This window comes from Salarias fasciatus, chromosome 1 (genome assembly GCF_902148845.1).
Source record: "Salarias fasciatus chromosome 1, fSalaFa1.1, whole genome shotgun sequence".
Taxonomy (NCBI): Eukaryota; Metazoa; Chordata; class Actinopteri; order Blenniiformes; family Blenniidae; genus Salarias; species Salarias fasciatus.
Window position 1 is genome coordinate 25,860,367 of NC_043745.1, and position 25,987 is coordinate 25,886,353.

At 41.7% G+C, this 25,987-nt stretch overlaps 1 protein-coding gene across 1 annotated transcript in view; it reads right to left on the reverse strand.

The window, feature by feature from the left end:
• Window positions 1-20,252, reverse strand: part of acsf3 (acyl-CoA synthetase family member 3) — a 36,382-nt gene extending 16,130 nt beyond the window's left edge. The window contains exons 1-7 of the mRNA XM_030098330.1: window positions 20,219-20,252; window positions 18,242-19,049; window positions 15,671-15,826; window positions 11,542-11,696; window positions 9,436-9,581; window positions 2,544-2,641; window positions 1,953-2,079 (exon numbers count right to left, since the gene is read on the reverse strand). Of these exons, the coding sequence (XP_029954190.1) occupies window positions 1,953-2,079; window positions 2,544-2,641; window positions 9,436-9,581; window positions 11,542-11,696; window positions 15,671-15,826; window positions 18,242-18,979 (1,420 nt within the window). The 5' untranslated portion in view covers window positions 18,980-19,049; window positions 20,219-20,252. The remainder of the gene's footprint in view (window positions 1-1,952; window positions 2,080-2,543; window positions 2,642-9,435; window positions 9,582-11,541; window positions 11,697-15,670; window positions 15,827-18,241; window positions 19,050-20,218) is intronic.
• Between the last annotated feature and the right edge of the window lie 5,735 nt (window positions 20,253-25,987).

The window sequence follows — 25,987 nt, forward strand, 5'->3', positions numbered from 1 at the left end:
AGAAATTATTCTGTTGGCCGGCGTTCTGAGTATTTGTCAGTTTTAGGAGTAAAATAAAGTTTAAATCACGCATTTTGATTGTCTGCTAGTGTAAATATACAAAACTAATCCATCTATTTGAAGAGTATCCTCCTCTTCACACCTGACTGAGTGGTTAGATCCTGAAAAAAGCAGAAGAAGTGAGATTCACACAGCTCCACGCGCAGGTGACAAGAGATCAGCCAAGAGTTACCAAATCAAAGATGGAGTGTGAGAATGAGTCAGAGTGAAAGACGCAGTGTGAAACAGGGAGCAGGTGTGAGGGTAAAAAGGGTAAGAGTGTGAGAGAGGAGTTAGGAAGCTACAAAGAGGGTTCACTGCTGGGAGCCTCCACTTCCCTTCCACTTTAGAAAGCGGCTTGTTGGGAAATGGTGGTCGAGTGTCTGGACATGAGTCGACTGTGTGGGAGATCACATGAGCATGAGCCTCCATAAATCACCTGGATGAGGCAAAGCAAGATTCTCTTTCAGATCCTTAATGTTCCCCAACAAAAAGAAAACATGATGACCCAACAATAGTAGGAGTCTGATCTGCAGTCGTAGCTTCAATTTATTGCAACTTTGTGTATAATAGATTATAATTTGGCCACATTAGCATGATTGATTGGAATAATCACAAAATAAATAAGACAAAAAGCCACAACGAGCTGTGCAGAGGCGATGAAGTCAGAAGAAAAGGTCCCTCGAAAGAGACAATGATGATGATAACAATAATAATAATAATAATAATAATCATAATAATAATAATAATAATAATAATAAAATGGCCGACCTCCCTTAGCTTCACAGTCCTGTCCATGTGCGTCTATGGTGAAGCGAACATCAAGGAACACAAGCAGCTGGGTGGGCAAAGAACGCGTTTGGTACCTTCCTGCAAATGCTACACAGTGTGTGTGTGAGTGTGTGTGTGTGTGTGTGCATGTGGCTTGAGGGACTGGTCTGTGGGGAGCTGATTGCACAGGCTCTCATTATGTGGCCAGTGGCTGTAATGGAGTGTGACAGCAACGTGCTGTGCTCTGGATCTCTGTCCTTCCAGCCTGCAAAGCCAATTAAACACACTATGCCCTGCTCTCCCACTGCCGTGCCCTGCTTCACTCTCCATCACTCACTCCTTCCTTACTGCTCCCACCACCAGCTTCCCGTCCCTACCTTGTCCATCCCCACTTTTTTTTCCCCCCCTTTGTGGCCGACTGTTTCTAACCCCTCCAGCTCCACATCTCCAAGCTCAATACTTTCAGCTCCTTTTCTCACTCTTTCGCTTCAGGCTCTTATTTCCTGTCGTCTACATGACAATTCAAAGCTCCGATTGCTTCTGCCCTCCGTCCTGCGCCCCTCAGCCTCTCCCCCCTCGCCAGCGTAATGCCTGCCTCCCAGTCGTGTGGGGGGTAAAGGGAAAAGGAAAGTAAAGGCAGAAGCGCTGGGCTGCAGGGAACGACAGCCACAGATGACAGCTTCCCTCTGCTCGGCCACACACACAGCAAAGAGAGAGAGAGAGAGAGAGAGAGAGAGAGAGAGAGAGAGTGCAAAACTTGGTTCCTCAAGACCCAAAGCAGTCACAACCACTTAGGAGGAAAAATGCCCTGCAGCACCAAAAACACACATAGTCCATTTATCACTCCTCATAGACCCCGAATATGTGCGCACACACACCAACACTACACACATACTTGAGTGTGTGAGTTTGTGCAGATCGTGTTTTTTTCAGGAATGGACACCTGTTTTTTTTAAATCTTGTCCTAAAAGGGAGGCTTGCTGCACAAGCCCTGACAACATCTTCCCTCCTTCTGCGAGTCTCTCTGACAGTTCCCACCATGTAGCTGCAATTAGCGGCAGAATTCGCTCTCTGACCATTTGCACTTCTGAGGAGTGAGTGAGGTGTATGGAAAGAGGAGCAGGGGGGGGGAAGTTTAGTACCTGTTTTGAACCAGCCATCCTCAGTGAAAGACTCTCGTGTCTCCTGAGGTTTGTTCCAGTACTCTTTAAAGACGGACGGCCCTCGTACCAGGAGCTCCCCCTCTTTGCCCTCCAGACCTTGGCATATCTGTGTTATATTCAGAGAGAGAAAGCAAGGAGGAAACCAAGACGAACAGAGCAGACAGTTTAGATTTAAGTGCTCTTGAAATTTGCCTTCAATGGACATCTGGTTGATTTCTGGATAATGAATGTATTTGGAAGAAAATAAATCCTGGAATATCCGCAGCTTGCATACAACTGAGTGAGTTTTATGTATTTATAGCTTATTCATACATGGAGATTCCATTTGTATGATGGCAAATAGAGTGGAATTTGAAAATAGTGACGGTTCAAAACATTTTATTAAGTGAGAAATGAGTTACTTTATGGTAAACTTGCAGATACATATCTAAGGTCATTGGCAGGTAGATTCCTCTAAACATTCTAAATTTCAGCTATTTTTGTTGCATCGGTTTCTTGTTAAACTGCATCTACATTATTTACAGACTGCCTAAAGATGAAAGTTCTTAAAACAATGTATCCACTGATTACCTGCGTGTCTTTGTGAGTCCCCTCAGCAATTATGGTGTTGGTTGTGTTATTCATGACAATCCGGACATTCACTCCAGGGAGGGGCATCCCCACAGCTCCTGTTAACATTGGTTGAACACACAAAGAAAAAAAAAACAGGTTATAAAAGCTTGATCAAATGATTGTTTGTTCTGCACAACTAATGAATGAACAGGGTAGAATCCTGACTGACTGTGGGGCAAAGCTGGTCATTAAATCGTTTGCTGAGATAAAGAGAAATCCATTCCTCTCAGTCACCTCATCTAGCTTGCTAAAAGTGTGATGGAGATACTTGAGCCATGTCTGATTCAGCTGTATTTCCTAACATAGGGCATTTACGTAATAAAACAGCTTCTGGAAAGCTGTCTTGAGCGACACAGTGTTTCCTGCTGGAGAGTACTGGCGGCACAGAAATCGGTCCCTCAGTGTTAACTGCTGCTGAGCGCTTGACAAGCTTTTCCACTAAAACGTAGTTGCACATAAATGTTATAAGTGGGGCTGACAAGTTATGAAATCCAGTAAGAACTCTGTGTCAAAAATGAGGCGCTTATAACAATGAGTTACACTCGTGCTTAAGTAAAACTATTAACAAGGACTGTTTAAAAAAAAGGTTTCTCACTTGGACGGCTATCACCTGCATTCTATTGCTTTGTAAGTAACCTCCTGAGTTAAACAATTAGAGCATGGAGCGCACGGGGAATGCACAAAGAAAGTCTTTCTGGCTGTGTGTGTGAGCACACGCCTAAAGGCTATTATGCCACTTCACAGACTACTGCTTTCCCAGTAAAGAGCAGTTCAGGTTCTGATTAAAGAACGATTCGCTCACTTTATATTGATCCAATCAACTCCAGTCCTGATTGAAGTACTACAGTTCATTAGATCAATATTAAAGTCGACTGACCACAAAAGCGGTGGTCTGTTTCCCTGTGGACAACCACAGTAACAAGCAAGTTTGAGTGATAAGGTCAGACAAGCAGAATCTCGCCAAGGTTTAAAGACTGCTGCAAGTGATGTGAACAAGTTCAAACTAGACTTCAAGCATGATGTGAAGCATTTGGCAGGATTGGCTCCGTTACGACTGCCATGTCTGAGCAGTTCATTTGTGGACGTTTAGACCCTGATGTGCTGAAAATAAGCAGACTGAGACCAAACTTCCGTGAAGTTTTCCAGTTTGTGAATGCAACATGCATCAAAGATGTCAGAGCTAACGCAACCAGGGGTGTAAAAAGAGTCGCAGCTGCATATCTTCTGCAATGCATCTTGAAATTTATAAGATTCAAATTATATTTAGCTCCACTAAGTCAAAATCAAGAAAGTTCTGCCTCATACGGGATGTCATAAAAGCATGCAATGTTCGAAATGTTTAAATTCTTCGTGCAATTTCAAAAATAGCAGCATGAAATGTAAAATAAATCAAACTAATAAATAGTTTTCTATTCATCGGGCAAACACAGGCATACTACCAGTGAGCAATCATTACAGGCACACAACAGAAGAGAAGTGATATATATTCAACCTCTTTTCCTAGAGAATAACAAATTTTAAGGTCAGTCAATTTAGGATCCACCTTTACAACCACATTGTATCAATTATTGACTATCAGAAAGGATGTATACAGTAAATCCATCCATCCAGTGGACAAAGGACAAAAGGACAGTGTCCACAATAGCTAAGAGTCCAGTCCATCGATCAATCAGCGGTACAATTTAACCTGTGATGAAGCAGAAGTGGAACCTGGGTCAATAATTCTACCTTATTCCAATCACCTTTAAAGTTTCTAATTAAAAATACTGCAACATTTCTACATCTCAGAAAATAGCACTGTGAAAGTAAATTTATTAATGATTCAACTACACGAGCCAAGACAATAACTATAAGAAGGACCATCTACTCAAAAACTTTAAATTATACTTTAGAATGAACTTGTTAAATAAAACATTACACAATTATAACAAGAAAAAGATCAATCCTTCAGTCTCCCTTTCCAATCTCTTTAATTGGGGTGAGGAGGTTTAGGCAGGGTAATTTTCTAAAAGTTCTTCACTCAATAGAGTGAAAAACAGCCTTTTGGAAAATGACAAAAACAGGCTCCTCTCACTAAATGAAAAAGTCTCTAAAATGCATTTACAGTCAAACTCCTGGAAACTGTTTGTCCTTCTGTGTCCTCCCCTATCATCTCTTTTTTTTTCCTTTCACACATCAGTCAGTGAGAAATTCTGAAGACTTGTACGATTCTAGTCTTGATGATTCAACAAGATCGAGTGCCATTTGGAGAAGAGCGGGTGGGTTGTAAGTGCCGTCAGGGAAAAGGTCCGTGAGCAGAGGAGGAGGAATGAGGTTCCAAAAAGGTCTGCTCTTCAGTCGTTCTTCCAAAATAATGAGAGACCTATGTGACACTGCGACTGTCGTTGGATCGAAGCTTAAAAAGTGGGACAAAAAAAAAAAAAGAATCGAAAAAATGAAAGTGGTGGCAGGATGAAGATGTGAGGAAGAAACCAGGATGAATTCATTTCATGCCATACAGTGCCATGAAAAAAGTATTTGCCCCCTTTTGCAAATTCTTATTTTTGACTTTTTCCCCCACTTTAAAGGATAAGTTCGGTTTAAACAGTTTTCACATTGTTTATAGAATGAACGGGTTGTCGTGGAGGAGAGCCGTTTTAGGAGCGGCGTTACCGATGCCCCGTCTGCTAGACCTATACGGATGTGCGCCGCTCAATTTTGGATCTAAATTTCTCCCGAAGCACTGTTCGGATCAGAAAAGCCTCCTGGGTGAGTATATTGTTGTACTTCATTCTATAAACAATGTGAAAACTGTTTAAACCGAACTTATCCTTTAATGTTTGAGATCATCAAGCAAATGTAAATGTCAGACAAAGATGATCCAAAGAAACAAAAAATGCAGTTTTTAAAGGATGGCTTTATTTATGAAGAAAAAGAAAAACAGTTCAAAGCTAGGTGTGTGAAATGAGTAACTGTAACCTGAACCCAGCAAATAGTTGGGTCCCGATCAGCAGAAACAACTAAAATCAAGTGTTTTTTTTTTTTATAACTGGCAATGAGTCTTTCACATCTCTGTGAAGATATTTTGACCCACTGTTGTTTTAATTCAGCACCACTGGAGGGTTTTCGAGTATGAATGGTCTTTTGAAGGTTATGTCACAATATTTCAATCCAATTCAAGTCTGGACTTTGCCTAGGCAAGACCTTCATTTAAAAAAAAAAAAAAAAAGATCAGTTCAGAATACAACTTGCGAGGGATCGTCCAGCTGAACCAAAACGGTTCAAACAGTCACTGACTGTTGGGATGATGATCTTTTTCTAAAATGCTGTGTTAATTTATGCCAGATGTAACGAGCCACCTTCCAAAAAGTTCAATTTTCATCTGATTATTCTCTTCAAAATCATTCAGCTGTTTGCATTCAAAAGTAAGATTTTTAGTCAGCAGTAGTTTTTGCCTTATGCCTCTGCCATGGATGCCATGTTTTCCCAGTCTCTTTGTTAGTGTTGAGTTAAGAACATTGACCTTCGGGAGGCCTTTGTCCAGGGTGTTGATGTTGTCCTGAGTCTCTGTGTTAAAAACTTTACAAATTTCTTTGTAACTCTTTCCAGACTGATATATGTTAATTGCTTTATTTCTCATCTGTCCTTAAAATTCTTTGGATCGCCGCGCTTTGTTGCAGCTTTTTGAGATCTTTTAGCCGACGTTTCATCACACAGGTTCTATTTCAATGATTTCTTGGTTGATGGGTCTGGAGCTAGTCAGGCTTGGGTGTGGTCAGTCAAAATGATTAACTCAGCTTTCTAAAAATGTGATTAGCCACTGTTACTTTGGGAAAATAACTTTATCCCATATGGAAAAGTAGACTTTGACAACATTTTTCCTTTAACACATTACACCATAATTTACAAACTGAATTTTGTGTTTGCTTTGGTTATTTAAATTTATTTGACGGCCTTCAAGTAGGGTAAATACAATAATTCAAGAAGGGGGCAATTATTTTTTTCCCATCTCACTGCATGTTTACATATTAGCAATACGACCTATTACTACCTATTACCTTCCAGATGCCCTGAATACAGTAGAAAGTTATTAACTGCTGTCAGTAAGGTGCGTTGGGAGCTGAGGTGTCTTCTAATTGGCTTGTGGGGGGCAGAAAAAAAGAGGTGTGAGTAAGAGACGGAGAGAGAGAGTGACACCACTTCACCACTCTTCTGAAAGGTGTTTCCTGCGGTTGCTATTGATCCATTTTAACCTACTTAAAGACAAGACAGGAGCACAGTCTCAAACAGGCGTAATCCCAAGTCTGCGTACGCTCGCACCTAACTACACAGACACGCACTTCCTCCACGAGTGCCGCAGACGAAACATCAATCGAACCACAGACCTCTTGAAGCCATTCTTAATAATCACCTGAGAGGAATCAAGCACCGCCTGCTCGCTTTATGCCAAACATTCACTGACAAACAAACAAAACAAAACCCCAACAAAGCACCAGACTGAGGCTAATTAGCTTTACCTGTTAGAGGAAGCGTTGGCTGGGGAATGCGAAAGGAAGGAGCGACGAAGAGGGGAGGACGGGAGAAGACGGGAGAAGAAAGCAACATCCACCAGTCTGACCTGATTTCTGGGCCTTGCTTTTGTTTCTGCATGTATGAGGGAGGTGTAGCTGGGATCAGGAGGTTTTACCCGACAGCACACCAGAGAAAACAGTCTATGATCAGCCCAGCATGTGAGGCTGAGGCACTCAATCAAAACAGAATATCATTAAAAATACTTGCAAGAGACGTTCGAAAGAGGAAGAAAGTGAATGTGTGTGTGTGTGTTGTCACACAAGCATATTCTTTCATCCTTAAAAGGTGTAAAATAAACCAGGAAGGTTGGATCCATCAAACGAGGTGTCAATACAGCAGTGGCACCTCGTTTGCTTATCTGAACAATAGCGAATGTTGAAGACTTTACTTTTTCCACCGCTTCCGCACATCTGTTGAGAGATGTGTCAAAAATATCTTAGAATCAGCATCGGACTCAAACAGTGTTATCAAATTTAATTTGAAACGCTGATTAAATAGTCCAGATGAACAGATAAATGTGTACAAGCGCCAAGCTGTCCCAGTTTTAGCAGCTACCTATCAGATTTCACAAACAAATCAGCAGAATCACGCCTAATGAGATGTGCCATTATCGGCTGCACTACAATAAAACTCAGTTTTGGAATATAAAATGGAAAGCAAAGACCTCAATACTTTGCATGATTAATTCATTTTCATTCTAATTCATCTCCACAACCAACTCACCACACATTTCAACGTAGTGGAAGAAACTACTGATTACAAGTTTGCTGATTAATAATCGCAAGCCATAGACCACCAAACACCAACCACATGGGAGACTTAATTACTAGACAGCAGCAACAGAGAGAATAAAGTAATATTGCATTTGTTTGTTTGTTGTTTTTCCTCCTGCTGACTCACACGACAATCATTTTGAAGAGCAGAATATCCACAATCACACAGGGTAGCTCATCCATCAGAGGAGCTATCAAACAACCCAGAAGCTTCACCACTGCTGAATCTGTGATTGTTACGGAGTAATGAGAGCATTCCTGCACTCACGGTGCTGCATTTTCATGATTTAGAAGAATTTGTCAAGGTACAGATCACTTTTTTGACTGAATTGTACTTAGAACTACAATCTAACATCATAAATCAGTGCAGGTTTTACACCAGATACACAAATGCTTCTTTGGGTTTGTTCTGCCATAAACAAACTACAAATTAATCGAGGTAGAACGATATCTGTTTCGTTTTCACACCTGAGGTTGCTGTGGAAGGATCCGAGATGCAGATGGGTAAACTAAACAAAGGGTAATCTATATTCGAGATGATGTGAATAATTAATACACTCATCAAAAAAAATCAAGTTAAAAACAAACGTCCAGATTCATACAAAAGAGCAGGCAAATATGAGGGGGGACAAGAGGAACAGAGGTAATGTAGGAAGAATCCTGATGAGATCAACATATTGGACAGAGAGAAAAAGTTCCGGATGCAGGAAGGATCACGAAGAAGACTGATGAAGACCAACAGACAAAATGAACTGATGACATGATAAGCCGGGGGATAGAACATATACACACACTGGAAATGAGCAAACAATGACAATCAGCTGACAACAGTCAACTAGACAAAAAATCATGACAATAGAGAAAGTAAAAATGAACCAAACATGAGTTGCAGTGGTTAGCGCTCTCGCCTCATGGTGAGATGGATGTGGGTTCAAATCCTGGCTGAGCTTTTCTGTGTGGAGCTTGCTCGTTCTCCTGTGTGTGTGTGTGTGTGTGTGTGTGTGTGTGTGTGTGTGTGTGTGTGTGTGTGGGTAGGTTCCCTCCAGCTACCTCCTTCCAAAGTCTAAAAACATGCATGTGTTTGGTGATCCTAAATTCGCCCTTGGTGAGAAGGTGAGTGAATGTGCTTGTCTGTCTCCAAGTTTGTCCTGTGATGGACTGTGACCTGCGTCCAGATGTACCCTGCCCTCCACAACAGTTAGCTGGGATTAAACAGTATAGATGCCGGATGGGTGGATAGATGGATGGACAAATGGATGGATGAATGAATGGATGAATGGATGGATGAAACAGCGATGAGCTACAAATCCAAACCACAACCAAAGAACCATGAAGGAATACAGAGAATAACAAGATGAAAGATGAAAACACAACACAACACCTCAAGCATAACAACACTACTTTTACTCAACATAATAAACAGCTCTTCCAAGACAGCATCTGACATTGCGTCCTTGGCTTTCTTTATTTTTACTTGTTTGAATGTATGAGTGTGTGCAACAGTATCTACTGTTAATATTACGTACCTGGGATGCGTGGGCCCTTGAGAGGATTGGATAGCGCCATGCCGATCTCCGTCATGCCGTAGCGTTCCAGCAGTACGTGTCCTGTAATCTCTTCCCAGCGCCGCAGTGTGGGAAGAGGGAGAGCAGCTGAGCCCGAAACCATCACCCTGCAGAGAGAGGGACACATGGGAATGAAATACTGCAAAATTTCACTGAAACGCACCACAGTTCTCTCAATGTAATTTTTGTTTTTCCTTTGAAACATTGAAAAAAAAGAAACATTTGTTTTCTGTATTCACATGAGCGGTACACAATTAGTGAGACTCAAACTGCTGTAGTGCTATTCAAAAAAAATCATTTTCTTCCAAGAAAAAGTGAAAATACAAAGAATGCAGTACAATCTGATAGAAAATCTTGGTAGCTTGAAGTCAACAACTGAAAAAAATACTGCAGACACCTGACAAAACAAAAAGTTAATACAAAGAAGAAGACTGTTAAAAATGCCCACTATTTAACACTTGCTAAAAATAAATCCCCTCATCGTGTTCATTTGGATTCAGATCTGGAGAAAGCGATCAGCAAGTCAGCAGTAAATATTTCATTCTCATTAACAGACCAGCGCAGGATGTTTGCTTGGCGGGTGTTAAAAGTGAGGCTCAGAGGTAGTGCACGTTGCAGTGAGGGGCATGTCCGCCCTCGTGTTTGAACAGCAACAGGAAGTTGGTAATAGTGCTTTCTTCCCTTGATTTGAACCACTTAAAAAACTCGGTCAACAGTCAGCTGCAGCTGTGGCTCTGACACGCAGCTCATCAAGACAATTAGAGGTCTGAAAAGCCTTCGGTGTTTCTGATAAAAATGGTTTTTCTTTGATCCACAACTCATCTATCCATCTTCCGTATCACGGGCGCTGGAGCTAACCCCAGTTTATTAATCCCTGGACAGGTCGCCAGTCCATCACAGGACAAACACACAAAGACAGACAACAATGCACACACTCAAACATTCGCGCCTGTTAGCAGTTTTAGGGTCACTAATTAACCCGAGCCCACTCAGGGAGAACATGCAAACATCACACAGAAAGGCCCTGGCTGGGGATTCGAACCCGTTACTTTCTCGCCGTGAGGCAAAAGCGCTGCACAGGTGCATTGATAAACCAACATTGGATAAACTTAACAGCATTTTAAAAATATTGATTGTGACAATAATGTCCTCTGGTGATGAAAATGGGAAAAACGCAGGATGCTAAAATGTTGTTACACTGCATTCTTTTTTTTTCATGAATTATGAGCTAAAATTAAGCAGAATAAAACAAACAAAAGTACTGATTCTTTTCAGTATTTATGTGGATAACAAATCTAAAATATGTGGAAATCTTATAGTTTCAAACTTTTTCTTTGTATTCCTTTTTTCTGAGACATGTAATTTCCAAGAATTACCTCTGATGTCCACCATAAAAGATGTTAGCTCTATTGAAATAATTCCATCCATTCATTTTCTACACCACTTCATCTAATTTAGAGACACATGGAGCACTGGAGCGAATTCCAGCTGAGTATGAGTGAAGGCGGAGTACACCCTGGACAGGTCCCACACACACACACACACACACTCACACACATATCACAGCTCAGACAATGAGAGGCACGTCATCACACACACTCACATTCAGACTGGGTGGATTAGTTAGCCTGTAGTAACAGTTTGGAATGTTCGAGGAGACGCCACACAGTGAGAACAGGCCATCCATATTCAAACTCAATCTCCTCAGAAGAGACGAGAGCGTTAACACTGTGCAGGCACCAACCGTATTTCTGTGTTAAAAACTCAATGTTACCACATCAACACATCCACACTCTGGAAGAACATGCAAACTCCTCACAGAAAGCACCAATGCACCAATATTAACTTTCCTTGTGCAATTCGTTTTGGCTCTGAACATGCCCCTTGAATACTCCTGCATCAAATCACTCCCTGTTCAGGTGTGTTTCTGTTACGTGAGGGAGACGCTGAATTACGTTTGTGAGAGTATTTTACAGAAATGACTCATCCAGTGAGTACACACACCAAACATGCACAGATACTCCGACCCATGAGTGAGCCGCTTGCCATCGATCCCACCGGCAGTACCTGATCCTCTCTTTGCAGACTGCTCTGACGAAGTCTTTCACGTGAGGCTGAGTGAAGTGCTGATCATAGTACTGGATCAGCTTAGAGTAAATCGTTGGCACAGCCATGAAGACATTAACCATGGGAGCCTTGGAGCTCAGCAGCATCTCCCACACCTGGGCGAATGAAAGAGAGGAGGTGGAGAGATAAGCACAACATAGGACTGAAAAGAGAAGAAAGCGCAGTGATAAGGAGAGGCAGAAAATGGTGTGTATCAAATGGAGGGACAGTGTAAACTAAGCTAATACATATAGATTCATTCCATTAGTGTATGCAACAGCAAAAAAAAAAGGTGATTTATTTTTCTTTTTAGTTGCGGCGGAGCATGGCTAATGGCAGAGTAAAGCCACAACGGCAGCCTCATATTTAACCTGTCAACAAAACACCAAAGTAAAAAAAAAAGGACAAGAAAAAGTGGAGATTTGTAAAGGTCAGGAGGAGGAAAATAGCCAACTGCTGTGGGGCAGAGCAGCAACACCGGCCAGTTAAAAGGACTTCAGTACAGCTTTTTTTTTTTGTTTTGTTTTTTTTCCTGACGAATGTGCTTTTTGACTCTCGCAGAAGGAGCCGTCCGTGTCCTCTGCTGCACGGAGCACGACGCTTATAAAGCACACACAGACAGTGATGGGCATAAACGTGCATCGTGAACTACAGCCACATGTAAAAACGCCGTTTAAATATCACATAAACTCACTTGTTCAAGGACAAAGACATTTCCACACCCCGCCCCACCCGCTCTACCTCGTTCCTCACATGAGGAAACACACACACACACACACACACACACACACACACACACACACACACACACACACACACACACACACACACACACACACACACACACACACACACAGGCGCACACAGCTTGGGTACGTTGCAGGAGACGATGGGAGGATGGGACGACAGCATGAATTAAGTGAAAGTGAACGACAGCTTCTCTAAGTCCTGTCCTTCTCCCCCCCAAGGGAGACAAAATGCTCCTCCCCAGCTGTCGCCCCTCTCAGTCTACTTATCCTCACTTCTTCTTCTTTCATTCTCCCTCCGTCTTCCGAGCGCTTCTTTTTATTCCCCACATTCATCTCTGACCTCACATCTTCCTTCATCTTTCTTTTTCCTCCCTATCTCACATTCACTTACCTTCTCTCTCCATTTCATAATTTCCTGCTTCACTGCCTCTGCAGTCTCTCTCTCTCTCTCTCTCTCTCTCTCTCTCTCTCTCTCTTGCACATACACACCAAGACATATCCTCACACACAGAAAAATGCAGCCTCTCCTATCATCGCTCTCACCTGTAGTAGCACAACATCCTTCTTAATGTGGTAGCAATTTCTAAACTCTTCCTTCCACTTCTCCTTCGAGTGACCTCCTCACAGACTCAACTGATCTATTATCTACTGAATGATCTTCCTCCCACCTCCTCTGGCTCTAATAAACAAACATAACTGAAATACACAGACAAATAAAGCTGGGACGATTATGATGTGCAAACAGTCTAATCAGTTTCCGATCTCATTTCTCACGATAACATTACAAGTCGATGTGAAAACGGCGCGAGCGGTGGCCGCTCACCTGTGCGCACACGGAATAAAACTTTGTGCAGAGAGGCGAATTATTAACGCAGGGTGCCCTGACCATTCTGGGCGATGTCTATCAAGTGCACTGAAGCGCTTCCACCAAGTCCACTCTAGAGGGGAGAGGAAGGCAATTTATGTCTGTCAAAGAGCTGGCCTCCACCTCGGGGACAGGATGTGGTGAAAGCCCAGAGCCACGGCCTGCATCCTAAACAACTTTAGGAGCTGCTCAACCCTCCACTCGACACGGGACTCCAACACGACCGCCGATTCTTCAAGAGACGGGCCGCTTGTTAACTGTCAGCATGTCAGCCACCTTGATTACTCAAAACTGGCAGGTATCAAAAGCCGACTTTTGAGACCGAATCGCACTTTCTGTGCAGCTCGGCTGCTCTTCGTGAACTGTTCGGGAAGTTTTTTTTTTAACTGCGTTACAAACACGGATGCAATTTGTCTGACAGAAATCTCAATCATTCAGACAGAGATACAACAATACACACATTCATAACACACACATTTACACCCACAGGCAGTTTTCACCAATCAAACTCAAGTGCATGTTTTCAGATTGTGTTTAAATATTAATTCAAGACCGTGAATAATGTTCCACCACTTCCGTCGGAACAAAACTGCAAGCAAAACATTCATAAAAAACAATAAATAATAACAATGCTGACATTCAGGTGTTCTTAAGGTATAAAATTAGACATTTTTTTCCATCTTAGACCAGTGTGTTGCAAACATCTACTAAACTGAACTGTTATCATGATTATGATGACGTTAAAACCTGAGACAGAACTTCAACAGCGGTACTTCAAACAACTCAATAATAATCACTTCCACTTTTTCAACCAGACCACCAAAGTTTAAACTGCACTATTTTACAATTTGAAGAAAAATTGCACTCCCGCGACTTAAGAAATTCAACATGGATTTCACTCTTGGACGAAACTTTGTTGCCCGTGTCAGTCAAGTGGGATGTAATGTCTATGTAGAATAAATTACTTTACCGGCTTAGATTCTGAAAATCAAGTGACTTGAATCAATCTCTGGGATACAAAGTCTGACCTGCTGGTGGCACGAAGGAAAAAATAAATGTGACGTGATCTCGATATGGTGCATGGTTTACCTTCTTAGATTCATGACATTTGCAATAGTTCAAAACAAATCGAGTCAATAGTTTCTGATATAATTATGTATACAGGCTTTTAAGGATGGGTGACTGTCATTTCCATCACTGTCAGTGCAACAGCTAGACACAAAAACTGTCAGAATCTATAATTTCTTCGATATCAATATGGCTTTGGATGCTATAACAGCCACTTGAAAGTGTTTCCAAATAGCACCTCCATCAACCAGGCTACTTAATAAAATGCCTTTGCTTCAACACGATAAGCTGATGCTCCAGCCCTCCCTCTTGAGGAATACCACAGCAGTGACGGCGGTATTACGTTCAAGTGCTTGCCGAGATGAAGTAGTCAATAGGGATTCAAATAAATAAATAAAGCCTGACCAGAGCAGTGTGAACCCAGGGAGGAGTATCTGCTCCCATCAACCTGCAAAAGCACACTTGAAATAGACTTATCTGTGATTTACTGGATCACAATCCCTGCTCTGAAAATTTCTGTCACTATCTCCAGGCAAAATCAGACAAAAATCAATGCCGGCCTCTGCTGCCTAGGCTACCCTTCAAAGATCTTAGGGGATAGAAGAGACAGACTATCGATCACTTCATCAATGTACTGTAACTTCAGGAGGAGGAGAATAAAGGCTTTTTTCCGAGGATGAGAGAAAGGGTTTTGTGGGGCGGTACACAAGGTCAGGGATAACAGCGGAATACTGATAACTTTAGCAGGGCTGCAATACCCACGCTGGAAGATATACACAATCTTTTGCTTTCGATAGCTCCAACACACATTCATTTGTAGAGTTCATAACTTACGAATAGAAATCGGACATTCATTCAAAAACATCTGCTCTTACTCTCCCATAATGCCACACCTACGCAAACACTTAGCACCCTGTCTTTCCCTCCAGTATCAGGGCCAAACAAGCGCTATCATTCTTCAATGTCAGCTCATCGATTGATTTGCTGCTTAAGCCCCTGCCGTGAGTCGGCATTGGTCAGATACAAAGCCACACAGGGCAATTCATCACTGAGCCCCAAACACTTAGTTTGACAGTCAGGAAGGGAGGAGGAGAAGGCGAAAAAGATGGAGGAGAGCCTGATAGAAAGAGAAGGAGATGAAGCGAGGAGACGAACAGGAAGAAAAGAGAGCGGGGAAGGAGAATCATGAATAGAAAAAGAAGAATTGATGTGGAAGGAGAGTCTTTTAAAAGCCATCAGCTTAACCATCCGGTGTTGGCTTCCCAATACCTCAAACTCTGAGATACTTCTCATAATCATTCTGAAGATATCTGGGCACCTGCAGCTGGAAACGACCTCTCTGCGTTGATGAGAAGTGAACTGAGATGAATGTAAGAGAGGACGACAAAGACAAAGAGAAATTTTGCACCTTCTGCGGTTGAAACTCTGGGAGCATGACACAGGTGGCGCCCACCCAGAGCGGGCACAGCAGCTTGTTAACAATGCCGTGCACGTGGTGAAGCGGCAAGGTGTGGAGGATCACATCATCCTTGGACCACGCCCACTCGGAAACCAGACACTGAACCTGAAGGGGGGGTGGAAGTGGAGGATGGCGGGGAAAGGACGGGGGAAGGGGAGAAGGAGGGAGATGTCAGCATATCATATAGTCTGGAAAATAAATCACCTCAATCAGCTTCCACTGTGGCAGCCATTTGTTACAATGATCTGCTTTAAGCTGTGGTTTGGTACACTTCCAGATCGCAAATTGATTTTTTTTTTTTTTGTGGGTGACTTATTTGAATCCTTTACCATTCTACTGGTTCCCTCTGCAAGTAAAAGAGAACGACATCAGCAACAAAAGGCTTTAAATGAAAGCCTTCACGCTGCACTTCCTCTGGAGTAATAACTTTTTAAAATTTGCAATGAAACATGATTACGTCTATGCTTTTACAGCTTATTGGAATAAGCTCTGATCTTTACTCCAAAACCAACTGGTTTAGATGACTTGTGAGTTTAAGGTGCTAATTTTATTTTTTTGTTGTTTTTGCTGTAATTTCCTTCTCACCTGCTAAATTCACATCTCAGTTGTTAATTATCTTGCTTTTGCAAAAATAAGGTCTGATAAGAGCTGGAAACTTCTGGATTTGATTGAACCTGGGAAGCATAATAGCTCAAGCTCTTTATGCACTGCTTTCCACTGAGGCTCGAGTTCATGAAAAGAGTTTCACAAGCCTTTTCAAGGAATCCCTCCCCACATTATGTTCAACAGAGACACCATTCTGCACAGAAAGAACTATTGTTAAAAGATGAGCCTGGAATTATCAAGAATGCTTGTGAGATTTAGTGAGGCTGCACTGAAGTTATTCCAGCCATCTACACCAAGCAACTTAGAGTCACATGGTGCTGGAACTGGTCCCAGCTGACTGTGAGAGAAGACAGGGCACACCCTGGACAGGTCACCAGTCCTTCACAGCATAAAAGTTATCCTCTTCAAATGCATTACATCAAATTAAAAAAAAAAAAAAAAAAAAAAAAAAATCTACATACCGGTAAGGCAACAATTGAAAATAGCACTCCAGAAAGCAACACTTTGTATACAAATCCAAAAATGGGATCAGCTTGACTCTATGAGACATCAACAATGCATTATGGGTGGATGTATAAAGAGAAAGATCATTATGACAGCACTGGATCCCACATTGATATCTCATACAAACTGACATTATTTCAACTAAAACTTGAACAAACCTAACTTTTTAAGTTATGGCTGTGGATGTCACTATTCTTCAGTGTTGAATTACATAATTCTGTTATTGTTTTCTCGTTCTGGGGCCATAATCATTTGGGACGTCAGTGGGCTGACCCAATGACAACACATAAGCCCACAGATTAATGCAGAGATTAGACATCTGGCTAAAGTTTTTAGGAGTTGCCATGTAAAGTGACAACACAAATACAGCAAGCAACCCAATCATTTCTCTTTTTTTTTTTTTTTTTTTTTACAATGTTTATACTTCTGCAGCATTCACGATGCGCTCATGTAAAAGTAACACTATGTTCAATAATATATCTATAAGAAATGATTCAGTCAGTTGAAACCACCTAATATTTGCAAAGAAAAAAAAATGAAAAAGTCATCCTTCACACTAAACTGACAGTGGCACTTTCCAGGAACTCTGACAAGCTGATGTTGTTTCCTTCCAGGAAGACAGACTCACTTAATCATTCACTCACTCATTTCCCTGGACCAACCAGGGGCAAATGAACCTCTGTCTCCTTTTAGAGTGATTCTATTTTCCACACTGTTGGACATCTAGGTTAATTATAAAAATACTGAGAAATCTTAAGCAGACCTTTAATGGCATAAATTAGTGACCATTCAAACCCTTAACAGGAATGAGAGGAGATTGATGCTAATCAGAGAATCAAATATGCATGTGGGTTTGTCTCCACACGCTCTGTCTTTAAAGCATGCACATTTTATTTGCATTTCTATTTGGAAACTCTGGATAGTTTGCATTGCACCTGTGGCTATTTCATAAGCGAATAAGTCTTTACTGTTATTGAACAATTTTATTGCAAACCTTCACAATATAATCAGTGTTGACTCTAATCTTTATGATAGTTGTTTTCAAATAGATATTTATCACAATCTCAGTCTTCACACAGATGCATAGTATTACTACCAGAGCTTTGACTATTTTAATTTGAATATAACTTGTCAAATTTACTGAAGAAAGACGCTAAAAAAATTTAAGATTAAGATTTAAAAAACATTTGATGTGAGAATTTTAAAAAGCACAATACACAAAGAGCATATATAAAAAAACATTAAAATAAAAAAAAACGCTCAACAAATGAAATATTTACAGAGTGAAAGTGTTCATATGGTTATGAAATGCTCTTACCTCCACCTCACTAATAAGCAATTCCCTCATCTCCTCACAAAACTGAATTTGTCTTTTTTCCAAATAATCACAAATTAGAAAGCATTGTTTACCATGGCTTGAATGCTGCTGTGTGTATGCAGAACTCCTTTGGGACGGCCTGTGGTGCCACTGGTGTAGATAATCATGGCCGGTCGGTCAGCCCAGTCTGTGATGGTCGTTTCCTTCTCTTGTGCGTCTGTCTCATGTAAAGCGCTCAAGTTAGACGTAGGGGGCATCGTCACACATGGCAGCCCCAGACTGTCTGCCAGAGGCTCAAGGATTTCAGCGCAGGGATGCGCCGCCACCAGTAGTGAACTCTGGGAATCAGAGATTATGTACTCCAGTTCAGAAGTTGGATGCTTTCGATAGAGTGGAACTGCTGTCCCACCGCTCATCCAAGTGGCCCACTGTGCCACCGTATAGGAGGCATCATTATTGCACAGGAAGGAGATCCGTTTTCCTCCCAGGCCCCCGAAGTCAGAGTTGAGTGCGACGCTTATTCTACTAGCGAGTGCCAAACTGTTGGAATACAGCTGCTTGTAGCTATGGCTGCCACTACTGTCTATGATTGCTACCTTATCTCCAAACGTTGGGGCTCTGGTAAATACTGGTTTCTGGTTTATCCTTGATGAAGGTGCTGTTGTCCATTTATGAGTCCTTCTCAGAAGGATTATCCCAAGCAGCTGCTGCTGCGACACCGGTGGACAGTAAGTCCTGCAAAGTGAGGCTTTCCAGCGAGGCAGGGTCCACTTTAGAGAGTGGTGAGCAGCAGCAGAAACTGAGAGCATGTTCATGAATATGCAGTTCATACACTACAGATTGACAGGCTCAAAATGGTTCTGCTCTCCTTTTCTTGTATCTCCTCATCATAGATGACATCTGTAAGTAAGAAAATACAAATTAAGTTTGGTTTCTGACAGGTAAAAAATATTTTGAAAATAAAAAATGATTTTATTATCCGCATGACCCTCGATTTCACCGAAAGACATTCAGAAGGTGCTGTTGTCACAGTGAAAAAAAACAGAGAAATTAAAATAACATTTCTTTAAACAGAAAAACAACCAAAAAAAAAAATCTTTAAAATCTGAAAACTTTTCTGATTGTCCATGTTGTTCCTTTCTCATGGAATTGCCTCAAGTTTCCATGAAGCAAGGACACTGAGATGTTCACTTATGTGTAATAAAAGGTGGTTAAGTGGTGCCCTGCGGTTTCAACAAGCCTTGTTCAGACCTGGCAATCTGTAGCTCCACAATCACATGACAGGTTTGTCATTTTAATGTGTGACTTCAAACTGCCTGCATGTAAATTATTATCTCAGTGTTGTCCAAGTGATTTATGAGCAAACCATTCAGGACATAACTTGGTTTACACAACATGTTAACAGGAATATAGTCCTCCTGAGTAATGTAATTGATTTTAGCAACATATTTGAAGTTAGGAAGAAAATTCCATGTCATGAGATGAACACACTGAGTGGAAATGAAAGGGTGTGTTATGTGTATGTTATGTCATGGCTCTGCTGTGTCTCTGCACTGTACACATATTTATGTAACACCTTACGTCCTTCTACTATGTGAAATCTCAATTATATGTCCTTTTAATCGTCTGCTGCTTGTGCCAAGTTAGTAATGAAAAATCCGAGTGTGTATTAGTGAAACAGGACTGACTGGCGACCGCGACTGCTGCTGTTAAGTACAACTTCAGGTTTTCAGAAACTTCTGTCAGCATGAAAAGAGACACTGACGCATTTTCACGAAACACATTTAACTATAAGAGGTGATATGAGCGGCTACTTCATTCATTTTTTCCAATATAATAGACAGGAGGTTCTCTATTTCTATGTGTTCACGCCCTCAAGTGCAATAGAAGCAATAATTATCCACTGGCACTCGAACGTTTGACTTTATTTCGCTGACGGACTGATTTAAAACAAAACGCAAACAGTCAGCCGATTTTACTGTGTAAAACACCTTAATATGCCGCCTGTAAAGGCAGTTTTCTGCCAGTTTCCTGCAGCGTACAAACCGACTGTATCATATTCACCTTACCTACAAGCAAAGCCGGTGTTGTTATGAAGGACGGGTGCAGCAGCATTAGTCGTCCGGCAAGAAACAACAGAGCGTTCCTCCCTGGTGAGTACACGGATCCTCTGAAAACAAAAAACTCAACAACAAAAAAAAAAAAAAAGGAAAAAATAGGCAACTTTTATGCATCGACATTGATGTGCTTCCTAAATTTAGCAATATAGATGAAAAATTTTCATTGAATTACATTATTTCAAGTGGTGATCAGTTTTATGATGGATTAGAAAAAAAAATGTTTCTAATTTTAGTGCCATTATAGAATAAAAAGTTTTTTTAGTATCTAGTATTTTTCTTTACATTTTTTTGATATGTTGTTTTTTTTAACTGCTCAAGGAAAACAACTTTGGAATTAAAACCAGACATAGTTTTAAGACATGTTTTGGCTCACAAAATAGATTAAAAATGATCTGTCTGTAAGATTGATCACACATGTAGTCCTGAAAAAAATACAAAAAGTGAAGTAAAATATCCGTGCAGTACCATATACACCATATCCTGAAAATATTGATAATCATGGTTCCACAAGCATGTGTCTGTCAAGTCTGTGGTTCTTTATTCAGCTCAGTGATTGTTGGCAAGGATCCATCGCCTGTTTTTCAAGGACCTGCAGATCCAGAGGAGAAGCAGTTCACTGGAGACCAGGACAGGGGAGGGGAGAGTGGGGCATATATGTAACTACCCCACACAGTGCTGTGTTTGGCTTTAGATCACATGGTAGTCCTGCCACTCAGAGTGCCAACAAGCTTGGCTGGCTTCATCATCACAGTGCAAGTGGGCACATTCAGCCGCCAGCTGGCAGTCGCGGGCCTCAGATAAGAGAATGGTACAGACATGGCACACGTTCAAAAAGTTTTCACTACCCTCCCCAAACCCCCTACACTGCAAACGAGGATGGCATGTTCCTAGCGAAACCGGAGCCTTTGTTTCAGAGAACTCCCCTCCACTCTCAGGAATAGTATCGTCAAAGACCACTCGTTCCCATTCGTAGGGGAAATGCTATTGAAGGGGATGCTATGCTACTCAAGCAACTATGTAATTTCTAAAGAATCCTTTATTTGTTAGGTATTTGCACAGCCTTTAGTCTTTTTTGATGCAGATGGCGCTACCACATTTGCTAAGGATTTAACCGAAAAAAATGACTGAATTCCGTCTCTGATGAAATGAAATAAGGCACAGACGACCCATGTTTTTGGATTTGTTTCCTGGAGGTTGGCCATATTTTCGACATGCGTTATTTGGAGACTGGCATCCGAGCCAATGAAAGACTGATTTGCAGCTACCAGCAACATGCAGGGACGGATGGAGAGTGGAGGGTAACAAGCAATATCGCATATGTGTCCGTTTGACTCGAGAGGACAAGAAGCGGCGATCCTACGGAGGTTTGGTTGCGGTCAAAGCCAAAACACGGTTAAACTGCGACTCAAGTAAGCAGAAGCTGACATTCTGCTGCAATGGCCTGCTGCCAGCGCACCATTCAGAAAAGACCACCTGAAAGGCTCTCGGCACTGATGGGCAGGATGGCCGCAAGCAGGCGCCAACTCCCATCTTGGCAAAAGACGGCATCTGAGGAAAAGAGAAAGTGGGGACCCCCCACAGATCTGTGAGAGAGGCTGAGATGGTAACACAAACCGTGGGGAGTACCCAAGCATGTGTCAGGTTGGCATCAATGTGAGAATGTCTTGGCAAGCGCTGCGTTCTCTCCCCTCCCACCCCAGCTCACACACAAACACACTGTTGCCCTGCTTGGAACACATGGTACATCAGCAGCGGCATCTGGCCACGCTGACTCTTGGCAGCTGCGCTTCGTCTTCGCCAGTTGGGAGTCTTGGCACTGCCACTTCATCAACTACCTGTGGCTCCTCCTGGGTAAAAAGGCGGGCGATGAATTATTCTGAGGCTGCAGCTGCAAACTTGACTTTCATCCAAGAGATTCACTGTAAACATATGACTGCCTCACAGAGCACATGCCACCCACATACTAATGCACGGTCGACAACGCGGCTCGTGCTCCGTGCAAAGGGAGTCGTGTGTCCTCGTGTGATGCCACGGTTCATTTAAGGTGAATGATGAAGGCTGCTCTCAATGACTTTCTGCATGTTTTACCAACGCCAAAGACAGGTACATTTAAACTGACCCAGGTGGAAACTTACAACGGACAACTTGGATATTTTTGACTCACAAAAAAGGTGATTTTACAGCCTCTAATCAACAAAAGCACAGAGAGTGAAAGGCAAACATAAGTGGCAGTAACTCGACATTCAGAAAAGCATTGCATTTTGAGCTTAGTGCTCTTCATCTGGCAGCGTCAGCCTGTCTCTTTGTGTTAGAAAATTGTGCTGAAAGATCAAATCAAAAGCCAAGGATTACACTGAAAGGAATTTTTCTCCCATTTTAAATAATGAACAAATGGATGGGTGACCTTTCAACTCTACAATTACTCCCTCACATTCCAGTTCTAATGGAGGTTTTGACAGCCAAGGACATTTGCCTGAAGCACTCTGAATACATTTCAGCTGTGACACCATGGATTGCTAACAAAGGTTAGAGAACAGCCTCGTTGGAAGATTTCCTCCTCCTCGAAAGAGGAAAAAAAAAAAAATCAATGACATCTCCGCGAAAGGTGTTCACATTGATTAATTTAGTTTTATCTTGCTTTGGAAACTTTAGGTGAATGATGTAAAGCAGTCCCGCTTTGTTTAATGTTTGATTTTTTTTTTTCTCTCATTTTTGTAAGCAGTCATCGAACATAGCATCCACTTCTCTGGATGATTCACTTTCATTGCTGAAGTGCATTTATGTGCCAAGTCCTCTTCATCTGCCCAGAAATGTGTTTGGGCTCTTCTGCACTATCAATTGATTTTTTTTTTTTTCTTATAGAGAAATCCTCACACGGAAGTTTCTCTGGGAAAAAATCCAAAGCTTTCAATTTACACCAAATGTCAGCTCGTCTGCTATCCATGATTGATAGCAGCACTCCTTCGAAAATACACTATTTTTTTATTCTGAGAGCTTTTTAATTAAGTCGCAAATAAACAATCAAGGTAAGGTATTGATCATATACAGTGTATTTATATTCGGTTCTCTTTATGCTTGAAGTCAAGTCAAGGGAAGCAGGAAAAGGAAAAGAAGTCATGAAAACAGAATTAAACATTAGGAAATCTGGACAACTTCTTGCTTTAAGGGTTCACAGTTTGCTCCTGGCCACTCAAGAACTGCATGACCCAATTTGGATTCAAAAGTTGTTGTGTTGGTATTTTTTTCAGTCTTGTTTCAAGAGAAATGTTGTTGGCAAGCTGTGGAAATCTGTCAAGAATTTGAATACGTCTCACACTTGAACACATATACAAACACACACTCGCATTCGCACTTTTTTTTTCTTCTGTGGGTGTTAGTCATCTGACAGTGACCCAGTGGGAGTTTTTTTTTTTTTTCCTCCATCTGTGTCAGTCTGACCCATTTTAGCCCTCGGCCACATCCAACTGTTCCATGTCCCAAACATATGTGGGGTGGCAGGGGGATAAGTGAACCATCGCCGCTCGGGACCTGCAGACACACACTGCAGATATGACACTGGACCTTGCTTTACTGCCTGTCTGCTCGCCACAGCACACACCAACACTTCTCCTGCTGCTTCTCTTCCTCTGACTCATGATCAACTGTGCTGTAAATTTGATTTTCAGGTGAATCTGTTTGTGAAGATTTGTTTTTTGTGTTTTCACTTCGTTTCTTGTATTACATATGCGTTCACTGTTATGGCAATTTCCAGTTGTCTTTGCTTCCTCTGTGCTGATTCTCACAAGCTCTTTCCTTAACATCTCATAAGTACGGGCCTGTATTTTTTTTATTTATTTTTTTTTTTTACATATCTGCAGCCTTGTCCTTGGTAAGATATCTGATTTATATGCAGACTGACAAGAGTGTCTACACAGCTCATAACATTTGCCAGTGAGGGCAGGATAAGCCAAACAGAAAAGGGGTTGTTGTTATAATTCGAGTGGTCCGTGTTGGCAGATGAGATGGTTTCATTGCACAGAGCCAGGACCCACTGGGGACCGAGGGTGTGAAGCACATATGGGCAAACAGGCTGCCGATGAGCTGCTTCCATGAGCCTCTCATTTTGGCCTCAGAGAGCAACGTCTCCACCAGCAGGATTTGAAGTGGCTGTGTGCGGTGGATCCGCATTGTCTGGGTTGGCACCAGAACTTGTTCTCCTGCTACTTTAGCGATCAGATATGCTTGTGTGCTTTACATCGTCACAAAATATCCAAATCCGCATCCATCCGTAGCTAAAAACCCCCAGAACAACAAGGGGTATGAGACAATGCCTTCAACTTGTTATTGTAATTTACACGTTCTCTGAATAATTGAGGGCAGACAGTGTGGTCAAATGGACAGAATAAAGTTAATTTAACTGTAGTCTTAAGGTAACTCACTTTAAATAAATTATATCCAACTTCCTGATCTCCTGGCTGCAATAAGCTTTAGATTGCAACAGAGTTTTTTTTTTTTTTTTTTTTTGATGGCTTTGCACTAATGCCTTATTGATTCCTTTCTTTCCCTTTTAACTTCCACATATAGAAATGGAAAATATTCTGCCAGACAGACATTCTGGACCCCCTTCCCAACACACGCACCCCCCCTCCCCCCCCCTTCCCCCCTTCTTATTCAGCTCACTAACTCTGTTCTGCCTCTTCAACAATATGCTGCCTCTGAACACTGAAAGTGTAATAGCTTCCCATTCAAACAAGTATGCCAGTGTTGCATATGGTTGTATTGTATTACACACAGACATAAACTGAAATAATTACTTCTTCCATTTTGCGTCTTCTTTTAAATGATGTTGACAATGAAGTCTGGATAAAAATAGATGGGGTTCATATCAGGAGTGGGGCTGTTTAAAATGCCTCCAAAGCTTAACAAACGATTGACACAGCTGATGTACGTTTGGCTTAAGAGTGCAAAAAAAAAAAAAGTTATATATTCTAAATATACTGTAAAATTTCCCAAATGTATGTTGTTGTTTTTTTAACTTGGTAGCCATCTGTCTTACCCATTCTCCTACAGACAAGCCCATATCATAGTTCAAGCAGCAGGCACACACACATACATCCACACACACACACACACACAAAAACCAGTGAGTTTTGTGGCTGCCAGGCTGCTTGGGTGTGTGTTGTTCTCTGGGAGACGGGGCCATATGCTGTCTAGCTTCACGGCGAGGGCAGGGCCCGCCGCTGCACTGCTGTCCCAACTTTAATGGAAACCCTCAGCGAGCAACAACACCTCCAGCACCTCCAGCCTTGAAACTCTGGATACTAACATCCACATTCATTTCATTTAATTGATTTTTCAACTTGTTAATGTCTACACAGACGCTGCCTTTTCATTGTGTGCTCTCACTGAGATATTCAGTTCAATGAATGTTTGTCTCCATAACTAGATATAGATTCTGTTTTACTGTATAAACAAGCCAGACTTTATCCAAGGTTGTTATGAATGTTTTCACATATTATTTTAATCTGTATTTACATTTTCAAACTTACACTGAATACAAAAACAGTTTGCAATGGTGAGTCTAATTCAGACCAAAAGACAATGTTCCTTATGTTTTTACAATTTTCCACAAAAGAGACAGAGAGAGAGAGAAAAAAAAAATACAAGCACAAGGTGCATGTATCCGTGCACTGAGCTTCCATCACCCCGGTGCTCGAGGATGACAGTAAGTGCTACTAG